Raw genomic sequence first — 19,699 nt, forward strand, 5'->3', positions numbered from 1 at the left:
AAAGGTTTAGGCCTACCACAAGTTTGTTTTGTACTTACATTACTTATATGATCAAAATAAAATATTTGTTGTTCTGTCACAAGTGCAGTCTCTGATTTAAACAACACATTTGTTTTTCATTCCAACACATGAGCTGGAATGTTGTAATATTTTAAGGATGGCTTGTTTCCAGTCCAGGCATTACTGCCCGAATGACTGTCATGGATCGAGGTGATCCAAATGTAGGTGCAGAAGAAAGTCTTTAACTTCCCTTCAGTACAGTGGCAGTGGATGTGTGTTGGAGATGCAATGAGCTTGAACCTGCAGGCGACCATCTTCACTGACCACACCATCTATGACGGAGGACTCATCTCTCCTGGTGTCCTGCAAGCAAACAATCATATTTTTTGGAACATGAACTGAATTGATTTCTTAAAACAAATTTTCTGCATTTGGTATAAAACAGACTCCAATTTAGACAAACTCAGGCTCCCTCCCCACCAGAGAGGTGACATTCAATGTCCCAATTGTCAGTCTGTCAGTCCACCACCCAACACACAATAATGTCATGAAAGCATCATTTTAAAAAGGGCTATGCAAACATGGCCAATAACTTTCATTCTAATGATGTGCAAAATGATTTGGGCACAAAACAAATCTTGCTGTTAGAAAACTTGCAGACTTCACTATATACCGTGTAGACCCTCTAAACTGAGTTTGGGGGATGTGATCTTTCAAGAAATGCAGACAAACTGTTGTTTGTTTACTTACACAGCATGTCTTGTAGAATTAACTGGAGTCACTGGCAACAGCATCGTGCAGTCACATCTCAAGTCTAATAACAGAAGACAGGAAAAGATCAGTAAAGAAACAACTTCCCCAAACCAAAGCACAAATAAAACAATAAGTAAAACAGGCTGATCTAAAGTATGATTACAGTTCAGCCTGATTAATATAAATGTCACTGACAGTTGCTAATATATTGGAAAACCAAAATACTTACTGATGTCTTTCTGTCCAACAGCAGGAGTGCTGGTCCCGAGCCTCAAAGACAGGAAGAAGCAAGCAGAGGGAGAAAGAGCAGAACATTTTTCAGAAACTGATTTGATCCTTAATGGCTGTGATGTCATAATAACTTGCAACACAGAGGGTCAATGTAGACCCCATACAACCAAATTAGACTAACATAGTATTAAAAACAGCATCTACTACTGTGTCTGAATGTGTGGTATTGGCACTGTCAGTTTAGTGTGTTTAAAAAACGACCACCTAATTTAAATATAATCATTACATGCTTGTTAAAAGTTAACTTCCAATATATAAAGTTTTTTATAAGCAAAATGACCAGATCTAACATATGGCAGGGTTTATATGTAACATAATGTTTCTTATGATTCAACTGTGTAATTTAACTTCATTCTTTAGAAGGACAACCTACAATAGTTGATTCTCAATTATAAAGCCAACCTAGATGTTAACCATTTGGGCAGGGCAATCGTGGCTCAAGAGTTGGGAGTTCGCCTTGTAATTGTAAGGTAGCCAGTTCGAGTCCCGGCTCTGACAGTCTCGGTCATTGTGTCCTTGGGCAAGACACTTCACCCATTGCCTACTGGTGGTGGTCAGAGGGCCCGGTGACGCCAGTGTCCGGCAGCCTCGCCTCTGTCAGTGCGCCCCAGGGTGGCTGTGGCTACAATGTAGCTGCCATCACCAGCGCCTTGGGCTCCTTAGGGACTAGTAAAGCGCTATACAAATACAGGCCATTTACCATTTAACAGGCCACTAATCTGGATAATAGCTTTCACAACAAAACTTGTTTTTAAACACGTTTTAACAAAACAAATACTATTGTTAATATTATTATTTAAAATGTAATTAAACAGAAAATTCGGTTAAATATAAAAGCAGTTTGGTTATGTTATTAAAGAAAGTCTAGATTTGACATTAATAGATGCCACAGATGTTCAAAAGCTGCCACAAAGCATTAAAAAAATAGACGTCTCCAAAAACGTCGGAGCATTTTTGCAAATATGTGACGTTTTGATAAATCGAGCAGATACTTGAACTTTACACAGCTACATTCTCGCCTGAAAATATCTTAAAAGTTTATTTTGTGACCCAGGAAATGTAATATTTAAAGGTTTTTAGCTGCGCTCCTCCGCCATTGCCACGTTTGAGTTTTGGACAATTGCATTCTGGGATATTTAGTCAGGATACATGCTCGATAAAACGAGAGGAGCAAAAACACATCCCGGAAATTTTCTCGTGTACTTTGAACTGGAACAGTACTTGTTCTCCAATGTATCACAAGTCCACGAGACCACAAGTACACATAGACAAGCTCCGACAACCGCAGCCTCCGTTTCCCGAGACTACCCTTTCTGGGTCACCAAATAAACTTTTAAGATATTTTCAGCCAAGAATGTAGCTCAAATATCTACTTAATTTAACAAAATATCACATATTTGCAAAAGTGCTTTGACGTTTTCGGAGAGCTCTGTTATCCACCAGCGCGATAGCTGACCGGGAGGTCAAGGCTCGATAGAGTCCGCGAGCACAGCTAACTGCTGGCATGTCATTTTCAACCCCCCTGCGGTCTTTTGCTACTCAGGTTAAACATGATATATAGTTAGTTAGTTAGCTATGGCTATGGATTGAAAATACCCCCCACCCCTAACGGCTGCACCTCCCAAAAACTTTTGTCTGGACTCTTATCTCACTTTTTTATTTCAAACAATCAACAGAAAATTTCACCGACATATTTTTATAAGGTTTTTAAGGCTGTGGTGTTAATTTTTAAGTAACATGAGCCCAGCGGCAGCAGCAACGCTAGGCTAACACTAACTAGCTAGCAAGATTATAAACCTGGTGCTAAACTAAGAGAAGCCACAAAATCAGTGTAAATAAGAGTAAACATTTACTCACCAAGTCAGTGTATCAGGTAAAGATCCACAGCAATGACAATAATAATATTTTGAGCTGACGCTTCTCCAGGTTTGCTCAAAATATTCCATAACAAATGCACCATGAACATGCGGACTGATCCGCGAGGGAGGAGGACGGTAGTCACGTGGCATTTTCAAAACACATTGTTTCATCCTTCCGCACTGAGAAGCAACATTTCCAGTTTACTTAGTTTTAAGTAAAGAAAACTCAAATAAATTGAGTTGATCAGCATTTTTGCATAAAATGCACTGGTAAGTTACTTAAATTGAGTTCTAATAACAAATTGATAAAAACTGAGTTCTGCCTACTTAATATTTTTAATTAAACACAATATTACATTTTACAGTGTAGGAACAGCAAAGATACTACGCAGGACCCTCAGATTCCCAGCCCTCCGGTAGAAGACCCAAACTTGAAGGATAGACTGCCCGCAGGGACGAGAGGGCAATTTATATATTGCATGCTTCCTGTGACTGTGAAGGCTTAGGTTGTTGTTGGGGGGTGTTAAGAGATTTGATTGGGCAATCAAGTGGAAGTAATGAAAATGAATGGATGGGCTAAAGAGTGTGCTTGTAGGGTAGCACTGCCCAGATGTTGTATGTTTTCTTTAATGCCATTCTCAATTATAATTTAATTATATTAAAGGACAATCAGTAAATGAATTAAACACTAAACATAAAAACAGCTGAGATTCTTTTTAAGTCATGACTGGATAACAGGATCAGGAAAGCATTGCAGCAAGATTGTGAGGCCTCCTCAGTAGATTATCATAGAGATTCTTTGATGTCCATGTGCTGCAGAGCTAGACAATCGTCTGCAACCCTTACAATGTAATCTACATATACCACCATTCTTATTTATTATTATTAAGATATTGGTCCTCACAGTATATAAATATTTTATTACTATATTGTACCACCACAAGAGTATTCAAAAGCCAAATAGCAAACTCCTGTCAGTTTCCTGTTTGTTTGTTTTTTAGATTTTTAGATTAGTTACATTTTGTTACATTTTGTTACAACTAAAGTTTGGCCTGGCTCTGTCATTGGTTTGTGTATATCACCTCATTCTTTTCTCCTGAGAAGTCAAAGGTATGTCAGGAGTGGCTTTGTGTGGTGATGATTTTGTCTTCCTTGAGTTTATCTTATCCATCTGCATGTTTTTTAAACATACCGCAATGTTTTGATTTTGGATATCAAACATTCAAAATTATTATTTGATTTGACCTTACACTTTTCTGTCCCTCGTATGTGGGAATAATTTTGTTTATATTATAATATGATTAGATTTATTCAATAAAAAGACAAGCTATTTTATCAAGGACATTCTGTTCTTTTTTCAATTTAATTTTATAATTTAATGCTTTTGAGACCAAAACTTCTTTCTTTGATTGCACTGTTAGTTATTAATGGAACAGACACAACATAAAAATCACGTAGTCTGCAGTGACTTACCCTCCTCAGTAAATCCAGTAAATGCAACCTGGATTCATTATTGTTTTATTTATTATTCTGTGTCTTTTTTTGATTAAAGAAGAAGCTAAATTATGGTGGAATGATTGGTGGAGAGATTACTACTACTATCAGCGATCCTGAAATTGTCTTTGTAATTCTTTGACGCTATTATGTTATATTAGTTTAACATAAATATGTAACATAAAATAATATCAACAGTTCAGTTCAGTTTATGCCAAGAATCACTTAATAGTGATTTAGTGATTAAGTATGCTGATAAAAATGGAAGTGTCTCATTGATGGTTATTGATTATATTATTGTCTCCTTCCTCAATGAAATTATTTGTTGGAAGTCAAAATATTTGCTGTTGTAAATTAACCTCCTGGACCTGCGTCCACATATGTGGACATTACATTTTGGGTTATTTAGACCAAATACTCAATTTAGCTCTGCAAAGGCCCGATATCCACATACGAGGACGTTATGCTGCTACTGTTCTATTGAAATTGTAAACAAATATCCTCATATGTGGCTCTCATTTTTCATAAAAACAAAAATTAGTTTAAAAAAAAACATCTGGTAATTCTTTATTTTTACATTCATCGGGTCCCAATCAGCCCAAATACCAAAGAGAAATTAAAAATGCATGTCGTGGAAGAGTTCAGGTCTTAGGAGGTTAAACTACCAACATTTTAAACAAGTAAAACTGAAAAGAGTGTTGGGCTTGGCAGACATTTGCACTAGTGATGGGATTTCCGGCTCTTTCGGCTCCGAACCGGCTCTTCAGGTTGTTTTGTTGCTTTCATTTATTTATTATTAACAACAATATAAAATTATGCACAAAAGGAATTACTAATGTAAAAAAAAAGTGGTTTTATTTATATATGTTTATATATAAATATATATGTGTGTGTATTGTTTGTGTATTTATACACAAGCACTCATATATAGTCAAATGATTTAAAGAAAAAGAGTTAATTTACCTGTTACTACCACACACCAAATCCAGTCGTTGGTACTTGCTGGCTTGTGTAGCCACTAGGAAACAAAAGTTCAACACTGTCCCTAGCATCCTGGAGCACTTCTGTTGTGTTTTGTACGTGTTTTGGAGTTTTTACGTGTTTTTACATGTTTTTACCTGTTTTTACCTGTTTTGGAGTTTGTATGTGCTTTGTCTGTAGGGGCCACCGTAAATATACTTTTATTTGTTCACTCCACATAAAATGTAACAAATAAATGATATAATACAAAAACCAACTATTCACATTTCAACTTTTAACTATTTATATTTTCAGCTTTTTCCTTTTACAAATTTAAAGTGAAACAACACAAAACACTGCAAACCACAACACAATTAAATGTAAATTATAATATGAAAACAAAAAGAAGATGCACATTCTTTGTCATATGGACCTGGATGAATAAACTTTCTGAATCCTTTATCATCTGCAACTGAAAATAGTTGTGGATGATTACTATACCTTTCTAATGTGACGTTCTTGTCCCTGGCTCTCTTTCTCTCTCTGTGCTACTGAGTGTAACTACCGCCACTCCCCCCTCTGCCCAGCATAAAGCTCGCATGCTGAGTGAAGCGGAAAAAAAGTGCGAGAGAGAGAGAGAGAAAGAAAAAAAAACACGGCTCGCGATAAGGAGCCAGCTCGTTCGACCGACCATCACTAATTTGCACCCTTCTCGTTCAGAGTTGATTTTGATGCTCTACTTTAACTGTACATAGTGATGGATTATGGCTTGAGCTGCATCTACATAAAGACTTTTTTTAATCTGTCTATTTTATGTTCATCAGGGGACAGTGAAGGCTGTGCTATTGGTTCCCAGGGACTCCGGGTCCCCACCCAGAAGTCCTATTCCTCCAGTGAGACACTGAAGGCTTTTGACCAGCACCAAGACCAGACCAGGTGAGAAAATAGATGACACCATACTATCTTCTGTTTTGTTGAGCGACATTAGAACTGTGTCAAAAATGTCAAAAACACAAATTGGCATATGTGAGTATCTCTATTTTTTCCTCTGTGTAATTCACCTTTGTAAACAGCTGGCTGAAACCGTATTAAATTATACTCTATTGAATAAACCTACATATATGGGAATTTATAAGCAAAGTTTATTTCTACTTAAAAAGACTTAGGTTGACTTAGACCTTCCTCAGTCTTGGCCAGCTTTTCCCAACCTTATAAGCAGAACATTGCATTATGACCGAAGCTAGCACCACTGACAAGAATGGGCCATGAGGTCAGCCTTGACCATCGATGAATGGTCACAGAGGGAGTCAGGGCCTAGCCATTGTGTCTGTGGTGATGGTGTTCGCTCTGTGTTGTGTCATTTTGATGATATTTGTATCCAGTGGATGATGAGACTATATTATAAAAAAATTCCCCTCTCACCCCTATCCTGTCTGTCCTTCAAGCTCAGGTCCTCTACCAGAGGCCTGCAGCTTGAGAGCCCTCGCAGTATCTTAGCTGTTCGTGGGACTGTTGTTTACGGTGCACATCGACTTTAAATGTCCCCCATTACTCAAGGAAATCTCAGTCTAAGAAGGCTAGCCTGTCATTTTTCATATTCTTCTAGTGAAGTTAATGTATTTGTGGTTGTAGTTGTGAAACGTGTCTCACTGTCCACATGAACAGAATCAGCTTTCTGGGATTTTCTTACCTCGATGACTCAACATAAAGACATTCAAATACAATGTTCTTAGTATAGACATTGATTTAATCATCTTACAGTAATCATTACTTAATGCTGTTTTGTATAATTCCAGTAAATATATGTAGGTTAATTTACTACTATCAGTTTTTCATCATAAGAATTTGCACTTTGTCTGTTTTTCACTTCGATACATTCAGTTACATAACATTCATAAAAAAGCACTTAATGCAGAGCGTAGTTCGTTTCCTGTATTTTTGATGACCATGGTGATGATGTGGTGGTTGTATAGTTCAGAACATGGATCATCAAAAGTCTACAGCGTGTGTGCAGCGCCTTCCTTTATCCTTTTTGCCCTTGGCTTTTGACAGGTTACTGTACGGGACAACCAAGGGACACAAGGACATGGTTCACCATGAAAAGGATGATTTTAACAGACAAGGTGAGAGTCTACAAAAGTGCACAGACAGAAATGCTATCCCCATCTATTTGTATGTGTGCACTAAGACCAACAAAACTACTGTGAAAAGATATTTCCATCAGTTACTTTAGAAATATGAATTGTCTTTCTTTAAAAATATGATTACAATGTAGCGACATTAAAGTACATATAAATGAAATTCAAACAACCTAGAATTGTATGCATGAAATTTGCGTAACCTAACATTAAAAGTATATGTGACAGGAGTCCAGAAAGAGGATGGAAGCATATGAGCTTATATGATAATAAGTCTGAGAAAAGAGAAAAATCACAGTAAAATGATTAATAATCAACAAAAGACTAAACCCATTTTTCTCCAAGTCCACTTACAACCGTATACATTATTGAACATATAATATATGATGATATACACAAACCAACGACATATAATAGAACATTAGTCGGTTATCCTATCACCTGTGTATTTGCAGCTATTTAAAGTGGAGAGGATAAATTCATGAACAGCGCCGCTGCTTCTCTCTTGCTGTGCTGTTAATCATCGAAGGGTTTTATAACTTTTCTTTTTATCTGCTGATTGAAAATGAAGCACACACTTAGATTTTAAATATGTTTTTAAGGATTATCCTGTTATTTGAAAACGATTTGAGCTCAATTCCAGTTACTCCTCATTTCCAGTTAAATGTAATTAAATCATATGAAACACAGATATCAAAGAAACAGACTTTGAAATAGAAAATTGAATTTTATTTATTTACTTTTATTTACTATTTAGCGTCTTCATTCTGTTGTATTGCATCTATTTTTAAATTATTACAGATTTTTAATACAAGAGTACAGGAGGAAAAAACAGACTTTACTTTATTCCCATGTTACAGTCATTATTGAGGAAAAGTAATGTATTACATGTTACTCATTACCTTTCTTAAAAGTAATGCAGTACCTCACTTAATTACTCATCATAGAAAGTAATTTCGACAATACGTACGTTACTTTGTTATTCTGTAAAATGCCCTGAAACACATCAGTTACAAATAAACCTGAGGCTACAGTCACACACCAACACAGATCTTCTTTCCTCATGTGGTGCATTTTCCATTGTTATACCTCTGACCTGTCTTCTCCATGTGATGTTTTGTGTCATGTATGTATGGTCGGAGGGTAAGATGGCGCCACCATTGCGTGCAATAGGTCGGCAGCCTTATGAAATTTCCCCTTGTGGGACTAATAAAGTTATATCAAATCAAATCAAAGATCCCTGTCTTAATCTTTTTTATGTACACAAACCTGACAAACCAAGATGACAACCAGCCCAAACAGACTTCAAGGCAACTGCAGTGATTCTCATATAGAAACGTTATTGCTCGTCACTGCCTTTGTTACCTGTTCAAGTTCAGGCTCTGACAGGAAAGCTGGGATCATCAGACACTCAGCTTAAACATGATTCTGGGATTCTCCAAAAGCTGATTCTGTTCGTCTGGACGTAGCGTTTTGTGGGAGAAACGTTTCGTCACTTTCGCCATGAGTACCATCTGTGAATGGTCATTGATCAGTGGTGGTTGATCAATGGTCATGAGAATTTGCATAATTATGATTAAGGAACTGACCTCCCAGCCCGTTGTTCCCTCAGTGGGCTGGTTTCAGTCATTATGCAGATGTACTATTTATAAGGTTGAAACCTGCAGTCAGCTGAGACTGAAGACGCCGAAACGTTTCTCCCACTGAAAGCATCCAGATGAACAGAATCAACTTTTGGAGATGTACTTACCTGGATGATTGAGCGTGCATCAAGATGATTCTGGGTTATGTACGGAGCCCCGCAGAGGACATGGGAGAAAAATAAAATTAAGACGGACTTTTGCGAGATCTCGCAAAAGTCCGTCTTAATTTTTTTTCTCCCATGTCCCCTGCGGGGCTCCGTAGTTATTGGCTGTCCTGAATACATTCTCGTTGTTTTATTTTATATCAGGCTCCTGTCCTTCTCTGTAGACCGCTCCACCAGCTGGTTGTCCGCACACATACTTAGCTTGTTATTTAGAAACCTTCCAAATTTGACTGAAGTGAGTTGGGAAAGTGTCGGTACAAACGGTAAATGTTTTTTAATGTCATTCACTGTTTAAAAAGCTGTTGAGCTGTTAAAATCAATAATGTTTTATCATATAATTATTTATTATTATTTTTCACTTACTGCTTTTACTGTAATAACACTAATGATGAGTAAAGGTTATCATTTAATTAGCAGTAAAATTGATCTTTACTAAACTCTCTAATTTACATCTGAGCAAACTGTATAAAAACTAAAGCACAGCTTCATATTGATTATGTTAAATATGTACATGTCACTGTGAGCTGCACCACCACACATGAGACTTAAAGCACTTGTGTTCTCAACGTCTAATTGGATTTGAGGCACCTTTTGTCTGGTTTGTCTTCTGAGTTCTTCATTCAGTCTCATCAGAACTGCTTTGTCAACGATTCCTCACAGACTTCACCAGCTTTGACTGTTTTTTTCATAGCCGTCTTCCACCTGCTGTATATACACTGTATTGCCAAAATTAATCACTCGTCTGCCTTCACACATATATGAACTTGAGTGAGATCCCATTCTTAATCCATAGGGTTTAATGTGATGTCAGCCCACCCTTTGCAGCTATAATAGCTTCAGTTTTTCTAGGAAGGGTTTCCACGAGGTTTAGGAGTGAGTTTGGGGAAATTTCTGACCATTTGCAACATCTGACAGTGATGTTGGCCGAGAGCCTGGATCTCAGTCTATATTTCCAGTTTATCCCGAAGGTGTTTGTCAGGTTGAGGTCAGGACTCTTTGTGCATTGGTGCACAGTGGTGTAGGAACAGGAAGGGGCCACCCCGAAACTGTTCCCACATAGCTGGGAGCTTGAAATTGTATCTTGTTATGCTGAATATTAAGATTTGCTTTAGTTGAACTAAGGGGCCAAGCCCAACTCTGAAAACAACTCCACACCATATCCCCCCACCAACAAATATAACACTGGACCAAACTCAGATGCCATCATGTTGCCATACAAAGAAACACGATTTGTCACCCGGAGATCAGATCCCCACTGCTCTAGAGTCCACTGGAAGTCTGCTTTATGCTGGGCTCACACTGCGATTTTGTCAGTCGCGCGATTCAGCTCCTGCTCAAACTGCACGATTGACTCGCAGGGGTTAGAAGTTCGTAGGTCACGATGCAGGTCTCACACTATACGACCTGATGCTCTGATGCGACCCGAGTGCTCACACTGTGCGTCCATAACATGAAGGTTATAACAGAAATTCTGTCGCTCGCTCTCCCTCTCTGTCTTTCACTCACACAGACACACACACCACCATCAACTTTGCTAAATTGCTAATGACAAACATGATCAGGCAGCTGTGATTGAGCAGCAGTGTCTTTCCAACTATTTTCACGGTTGTTGTGGTCATGATAATTTTGTGAGGCCACATCGAAAAGAGCTTTCCAAAGTTCTACAAGTGCCTCCATCGCTTGTGTCCAGATCACACGCTGCACTGCCGTGCTGCGCCGTCTTTTTCGCTGACATTTGTGTTTGCGCGTGCGCAGTGTGAGAAACTGCGGTGACAGCCTCACGACCAAGCGATTGATGATCGGGAGCTGGTCGTGAGGTGATAATCACTTCTCGTTACCCCACGTGTACTACACGATGCACGACGCACGATGAAGGCCAAAATCGGCCCGATCGCCAAAACGGTCGCACGACTCAAAAATCGGTTCAAAATGGGCCAAAAATTGCACAGTGTGAGCCCAGCATTAGATCACTTCATCCAATGCTTTGCGTTGTCCTTGGTTATATGAGGCTTGACTGCAGCTGATTGGTCATAAACTCACATTCTATGATGTTTTCGATTCAATTCAGTTTTATTCATACAGCACCAAATCACAACAAGTCGCCTCAAGGTGCTTTATATTGTAAGGTAGATCCTACAATAACACATACAGAGGAAAAACCCAACAATCATATGACCCCCTATGAGCAGCACTTTGGCGACAGTGGGAAGGAAAAACTCCCTTTTAACAGGAAGAAACCTCCAGCAGAACCAGGCTCAGGGAGGGGCGGGGCCATCTGCTGTGATTGGTTAGAGTGAGAGAAGGAAGACAGGATAAAGACATGCTGTGGAAGAGAGACAGAGGTTAATAAAGAGACACTGTTCCTGAATGAATCTGAAGGCCACATCAGGTTTGGAGGTCTGTAGCAACTGACTCTGCAGGAAGTTGGTGACCTCTGCATACTCAGCACCCCGGTCTGCGATTTAACATGGCCTACCACTCTGTGGCTGAGTTACTGTTCTTCTCAATCGTTTGTAGAAGCGGTCTGCATGCCTAGGTGCTTAAATTTATACACCTGTGGCCATGGAAGTGATTGGAACACCTGAATTCAATGATTTGGATGGGTGAGTGTACACTGGCAATATAGTGTATATTTTATGCCATAGTCACACCATCTCTGTGTATTAGATCTATAGTCATTTGCGATGATCTAATGATTTCTAAATGATTTCAACGCGGCCATCTGTTTCAGGTCAACACTTCAGTCTTCGTCAGCTGGGGATCTGTGAGCCGCCGTCTCGTCGCGGCCTGCCCTTCTGCCCTGAAATGCCTCCACCCCACCGTGGTTTCTCAGTCGGTACAGCTCAGGAGCTAGACGCTGATAGTCAGGCAGTCATGTCCCCAGAGCATGCTATGCATCTGTGGGGCCGCGGAGGTCTGGGTAAATCATCCGGGAGGAGTTCCTGCCTGTCGAGCCGCTCCAACTCAGTGCTGACTCTGACTGACACTGAGCACGAGAACAAATCGGACAGCGACAATGGTAGGAGATCAACTGTTCGCTCCCTTTTTGATATCATGTCCTGCTTTGTGCTCAAGTAATAGTTCTTATTCATCGCTGTCACACTTGGAAACAACAAGTCACAACAGTTAGCTCAGTCTTTCTGATTCAACTGTCATGTAGCTGATGGTTTAGACGTTCTCGTGGGCCAACTTGAAAGTAACGTTATACTGTTAAAATGTTGCACTTTTACTTTTTAAAATCTCTTTTGGGGCCTTTTGCTTTTTATTGGATGCTGCCGTAATGGAGAGTCGACAGGAAAGCAGGGAGAGATTGCAGGGGGAGGGGCCTGAGGTCAGACTCAAACCTGGCTGCTGAATGTCATGTAGCACATGTTCTTCAGTCTCAGTAGAGACGAGCACAGATGGTTCTAGCACCAGCTGCTACACTATTTAGATAGAAATGTATATAAACGTATGTAACTTTATTAACAGTTTGGTCAATGATGGTAATTTATCTGTTCATGTAATGGAATAGTAGACGTCTTTCAGTAATTACAGAAAGAAATCTAAAACTGATTTGACTGCATTGATAACTATTTCCAAACATGTTACTTTACCTAATTCTGATATTTGGGGTTTGTGTAAAAATGTATTAATTGCAACCGTTAAGTTGTTTAAGACAAAACAGCACAACTTAGTTCTCTGACATTTAAAGTGATATCCAAGATTATTGTGCACACTCAGGAAGTGTCCCGCATGGTGGTCGAGCGGGGTTAAATGTACGTTTATCTGGCAATTCAAGGCTGCCTGGTGAGAATCTCTTCAATTTTCAAAGGCAACTGTTGCTTCTGAGACATGTTGCAAACTGATTTTTATAATGATCTCAGTTTAAGTATTTGATATGTTTTAATTACTACTTTAAAGAAGTAGTTAGCACTGTTGCCTTACAGGTGCTGAGTTTGAATCTAAGAGGTGGTCGGGGCCTCTGTGTGCGTGTTGTGTCTCCTGGTGCTCTGACTTCCCATCACACTCCAACACATCCATGGCTTTAAGTTAATTGGAGAGTTTAAAGTGGCCATAGGTGTGTTTCTGTTAGTCCTGCAGTGGTTCAGTGACCCGTGCAGGATGTACTCTGCCTTTCACCCTGTGACAGGATACGCTCAGCCAAAGCCAAGACACTGAAACGGATAAGCCGAACAAGATGAAGGGACTTTCATCATGTCGTTTCACCCAAAGAAAATAAACTGATTTGGTTGAGTGAATAAATTGTTTAAACTTTAACATAATTCTAGTGTCATGACATGAAGTCTGAACCTAAAGGATCTGCAATCACAAAACATGTTACGCGTATAGGTTCCTATAGGAGGAAAGTTAGTGTCACTGTGTGTGTGTGTGTGTGTGTGTGTGTGTGTGTGTGTGTGTGTGTGTGTGTGTGGACAGTAAGGCTTCTGGCCGTGTCGCTACCTTTGTTGTAGTAAGATGGGAAAACAAAACAAAGATGTGAGAAAACCAGAGAAATGATGAGAGGAGAGATTTCAGAGTTCAAAGCAGGAGCACAGAAAGTGGAGAATAAAGACACAAAGGGAAAGTGAGACGCCTGTCTGCATTGTCTGTAATATTACCCAAGAAAATATTAGAGCAGAGCTGTCTGTCTGGCAAAGGACACACTTGCAAACATGCACACGCACACTGGCAGATATAAACACTTATTGTGTCCGGACCCACGAGGGCCCGGCTACTTGATACTTGGTGATCTGAGCTGCAGGGACAGAAGAAGGAAGGTTTTTATCCTGAACATACAGGTGCTGCTCTCACATACACAGACATACTGAACTTATACAATTCATGTTTAGTTTGAATAAGCAGCAAAAAATGTTGCATTAAAACAATCACAGAAGCACCGCAGCTAAAAAAAAGAAAAAGACACTACCCTGCTGCAAATGGATTTTTTTTTATCATGATTGGGCATAAAATATATAAGCTGACCTCTTCAGACCACTTTCTATAAGACTCTCTGCAGATGTATGAGTGTGTTTAAAAAGGAAATAAATGTGGAAATACGGAGGAAAAAGAAAGGAGGGTGGGCAGATGGAGGAGGAGGAATGTATCATCTTTGCTAACCAGATTACTTTACTATGTATGAACAAAACACTTAATCCATTTGGCATCTCTAAGCTGCTTAACACTGTAACCTAAACTGTTATAGAGACACTCACAGACAGCTGCAGCACTCATCAAAGCTTTAAGGGCAACACAAACTCATAAACACAGTAAGATATAAAGAATACTTTATATACTGCTCAAAACTTCAGAGTAGCCGATGTTTTTCACAAGGCAATAAGAATTATTTTGCACAAATGTCTCATTATGGAGGCTGTACACAACATGGGACTCGTGTCCCTGTTTATGTCAATCGCTTTGAAAAGGACACATGATAAAGGTGCCGTTTTCAAACCGTAGTGTCCTTACAGTCTCTCAGACAGCAACTTGCCCAACTTTCACCAGTTATCTGTGTTCACACTCTTCCCTTTATTCATCAGCCTGCCGCACAGCTTTTGATTTCAACACTTTCCTTTTACCATCGCTGTGTATTAGAGATGGACGATCCGATATTACGTATCGGTATCAGTCCCATACTGACGTAAATTACTGGATCGGATATCGGAGAGAAATAAAAAATATATATCCATTAAATATCAAAAAAGCACCTCACAAAACTTGCGACACGACGTAACTCGGCTCATAACTGTAGCACGTCGGAGCAGTATGCGTCACGTGATAGAGCTGTGTGTGTTCGTAGCCTCGCTACCAAACTCAGAGGAAATTTTCCCAGAGAGAAGTAAAGCAAGTGTGTAAGTTCATCTCTGAATGTTTGTAAAGCCTTCCCACGTTAAGCTTAACAACCGATATATGGAGCGACTGCCTCTCTCTCTCTCTCTCTCTCTCTCTCCTGCTTCAATCATGAAACTGATCAATGATCAGCTGATCGTCTCTCTTGTTTGTTTTTGGCCCACTTTGCACCAGAAAGAGGAAACCAGCGGCTGAACAACAGCAGCACGTTTAACCTTGATAAACTGTTGTTAGAATTTATTTAATATTATTTCTACACCAGGATCTTTTTCTACGCAGCTGACGGCTGGTAACTGTGCAGGGGCGGATCTAGCAAAGTTTAGCCAGGGGGGCCGATAGGGCATGAACAGGGAAAAGGGGGCACAAAGACATACTTTTCTTTCTTATTCTCATTTAAAATGTGTAGCTTTTAATAAATAATTATCTGAATCTTACACCCAAAGTTTTAATCTGATGTAAAATGTATAGAAGTCCATTACTGTATATAGTAACTGTTAAGTCTAATATACCCAAGTAAGCTATACTACTTTTTCCTTTGGGAACCGTCTGTGCAGTCTGCAGTTCTGTTGAAGGAAGATGTTGAATCTACTTAACTATTCTTGAAAAGTAATTTATTTCTGTGCATTTTTTTCACCCTGCATTAAATTAAAGTTGATTACGTCGATTAAGCATCACGAGGTGGGGGGGGGTTCCCTATTTTATTTTTTTGCTGGGAGTTTACAACCCTATTAGTTAGGTTGCTTAATATTTCTGTTAAGTACTCTTTAAAATACCAGAATAGGGAGGATGGAGCAGGTTTAAGTTTATTAGATTGATCAGTTTTGCTGAACTATGAAATATTTTGGGTGCAGTGTGTTTTTTACATACAGGTATAACAGAATAGCTTCAGTGTTGTTGTTTATTTAAACTTGAGTATGAACTTATACAAAATGCAGCAAGATATTAAAAAACAGTTTTATTGATTAAAAAACACACTGTATCGGATTCATATCGGTATTGGCAGATATCCAAATTTATGATATCGGTATCGGACATAAAAAAGTGGTATTGTGCCATCTCTAGTATGTATAGAACCTTTTTTCATCCTGCCTCGATTATTGCATTTCCTTATTCCTCTGCCTGGATCGCCTACAAACGGTCCAGAATGCTGCTGCGAGGCTTCTAACCAGGTCCATAAATGGTCTCGTCTGACAGAGATTTCTTACAAAGGCTCCTCATAAAATTTAGGGTTTTATTTAAAAATTTGGTGACCACTTTCAGAGCCCTCTACAGTCAGCTGCCTCCATTTTCAGTGAGCTACTACCATGCATAAGATCTAGATCTCTGAGGTGATGAGTGCTGATCAGTGCTGGCTGTACGTAGAGCCAGGCTGAAGAAAAAAGGTGACTTTGACTGTGGGCCATGGACTCTATATTTAAACTTCACACTTTATTTGATCTATTTCTGTCATTTTAATTGCTGTATGTATGTGAAACTTCTCATTTCCAACACTAATTAGACAATTCACTCACATTCAATTCAATTTAATTCAGTTTTATTTATACAGCGCCAAATCACAACAACAGACACCTCAAGGTGCTTTATACTGTAAGGTAGACCCTACAATAACACATACAGAGAAAACCCAACCATCATATGACCCCCTATGAGCAAGCACTTTGGCGACAGTGGGAAGGAAAAACTCCCTTTTAACAGGAAGAAACCTCCAGCAGAACCAGGCTCAGGGAGGGGCGGGGCCATCTGCTGTGATTGGTTGGGGTGAGAGAAGGAAGACAGGATAAAGACATGCTGTGGAAGAGAGACAGAGGTTAATAACAGATATGATTCAATACAGAGAGGTCTGTTAACACATAGTGAGTGAGAAAGGTGACTGGAAAGGAAAAACTCAATGCATCATGGGAATCCCCCGGCAGCCTACGTCTATTGCAGCATAACTAAGGGAGGATTCAGGGTCACCTGGTCCAGCCCTAACTATATGCTTTAGCAAAAAGGAAAGTTTGAAGCCTAATCTTAAAAGTAGAGATAGTGTCTGTCTCCTGAATCCAAACTGGAAGCTGGTTCCACAGAAGAGGGGCCTGAAAACTGAAGGCTCTGCCTCCCATTCTACTTTTAAATACTCTAGGAACAACAAGTAGGCCTGCAGAGTGAGAGCGAAGTGCTCTAATAGGGTGATATGGTACTACAAGGTCATTAAGATAAGATGGGGCCTGATTATTTAAGACTCACATCTGTTTGGCAGCATCATAGTTTTGTATTCTTGTGTATTTTATTTTTATTTTTTTGCTTTTCCAAACATTAGTTGATGCCTTGGTTTACCCGCTCCCATCTACGGCAATGACATCTAATGACCAAAACATAAGGTACAGATGAAGCCTCCAAAATGACTTTCTTCTGCTGATTGTGTTGCTCCTCAGAGAGAAAAGACATTTGGAGGAGACGCACTTTTTAAATTTTAAGAAACCTGCCAAAAATTCAGATTGCTTTGTTATCATTATCATAGTTACTTCTTGAACACAGATGGATGAGGTAAAAGTCCTGTTACCTTCATGTAAAATGAAACTTTAAACGGGGACTCGCTCACAGGAGCAGTTCTGTTTCTAGAGTCTTTTTCTTTTTAAAGAAAGTTTTAAATAAATCGGATCTAAATGATTTGTGAAGCAGAGCCGTAGTATCTGTGCTAGTTTGTATTTTTACACAGAACAAAGCCTAATAAAGAAGTGCAGAAGTGCTAATGCTATTACTTTACAAATAAGCAATTTGGCAAACTGGCTCCTTTCTTTCTGACTCATTGCTTTCAAGGTGTGAAGTGTGAATCTATTAGGGGGGAGAAGAGGTAAAAATCTCCTAGCAACAAGTAATCAGTGGAAAGTGTAAGGCCTCAGTAATGTTTTTGACAGAGCTTTAGAATAAACGTTTCCCAAACTGTCCAGCTGAAAAGCAGATGAAATGTAAATCTGTACTGTTGTGCAGTGCTGTGATAATGTGCTGTTTAAAATATGTATTTCATAAAATATTTATTTTGTGCGCTTATTAAACTATACATCAGGTAGTCCTAATGCTGCGTCCGTGTGCTCGAGACTTATTTACTCACACGTGGTGTATATGGAATCGTTTGTTGAACGCAGACACATATATTATCATATATTAGAGCATATAGTGCGACGGTATAGCAGGAGACATCAGATCTGACTGCTGGAGAAGACAGATAGTAGCAATAACTAAAGTGCATATGTAACTAGAAAGATTACCCGTGCACACTCACCAGGATGCAGTCGGTGTTCTCGTGCGCGATGCAGCATTTAGACACAGATATTACTGATGATGTTGTTTGTGTTCAGATGCTGTTGTGTATTTAAAGAATGTGTCGTTGTGATCATCTTAAAGTGGCAGTGAATGCGCTGTGTTTTAGGCTTATTGCGTGTGTGTGTGTGTGTGTGTGTGATGATCACACGCATACAGAAAAATATGTTTTTTTCAGCCGAAGCGGAAATGTACTCGAGTTCTCGAGATGCACACCCTTCACACACAGACACACACAGACACACACATGCTGGTGCCAGTCATATTCAATAACAATCTAGTGCTGACCAGAGAAATCAATGAATAACAGACTAACTGACTAGAGGGTTTAACTTTGGCGCCACTAACATGGAGAAGACTTCATTCCATGAAGTGGCGAACATTAAATCATTAACCACCGCTCTGCACACCCTCCTCAGCTCTGGCTCCTTTTATCCTGTTTTGTCTTTCAAAATATAGAATATACACTCATGGCTGTTGTTCTTTGTCATCAGTTTGTGATCACAGTATTGTAAGACTAAAGACTGACGTTATCCAGAGTAACAACTGACGACTGAGTTATTTGTACAATAACTGCGTGATGTAGTGTCAGTGCTTTTACAGTAACAGTAATTATAACGCTATCACAAGCAACAAGTTTTGAAGTCTCCTTTCCCTCACCTCCTCCTCCTCCATCCTTTCCCCCTCTTCACTTGTGTTTCTCAGAACCCATTTAGGCCGAATCCATTACCAGAAGTGCAGAGGGAGAAGGAACTAGCGAGTTAGATAGACAGAGGGGAATGGAAAGCGGGAGATGGAGGGAACGTTCAACCTAATAAATTCTCCAGCAACGTTTCTCAGTTTCCTTGAGTTCTGATAGATGATGGCCTTTTTACTTGTGGTGACAGAAAAGCTTTCACTGCAGTTCTGCACAAACCTCGTACGCTAACTCTGCGCGTGTTGGTTAAACGACTTTACTTTAGCACTTATATGCAGAAACAACTGAATTCCAAATATTTTGCTTTTCATTAACAGTAGATCCCCACTGGAACATTTCTTGCTTTATTTTTTCAAGTTGATTTCCTCATTGATTAAAAATTCTCTCCACAGGAGAAAAGATTAAAACTTACACATGAAAAAGACCCCTGAACAGGGCCGACTGAGAGCCCATCCAGAGACAACAAAGTCCGGCTTGAAATATGATATGAGACATAAACTATAAATGACAAGCAGCACATTTTTGTTCTAACGAACTATTGTTCACATCAGAAGCATTTTCAAAAGGATAT

The 19,699-nt window shown here is 39.3% G+C and overlaps 1 protein-coding gene across 7 annotated transcripts in view; it reads left to right on the forward strand.

Annotated features, from left to right (window-relative positions):
- The window catches only part of tenm3 (teneurin transmembrane protein 3), a 388,426-nt gene that overhangs the window by 156,919 nt on the left and 211,808 nt on the right, over positions 1–19,699 (forward strand). For all 7 annotated transcript variants that reach the window (XM_087845866.1, XM_087845865.1, XM_087845867.1 and 4 more), the window contains 3 exons: positions 6,182–6,293; positions 7,410–7,480; positions 12,034–12,321. In XM_087845866.1, the coding sequence (XP_087701992.1) occupies positions 6,182–6,293; positions 7,410–7,480; positions 12,034–12,321 (471 nt within the window). The remainder of the gene's footprint in view (positions 1–6,181; positions 6,294–7,409; positions 7,481–12,033; positions 12,322–19,699) is intronic.

Source organism: Neolamprologus brichardi, chromosome 9, assembly GCF_056152115.1.
Source record: "Neolamprologus brichardi isolate AB-2024 chromosome 9, ASM5615211v1, whole genome shotgun sequence".
Lineage (NCBI taxonomy): Eukaryota > Metazoa > Chordata > Actinopteri > Cichliformes > Cichlidae > Neolamprologus > Neolamprologus brichardi.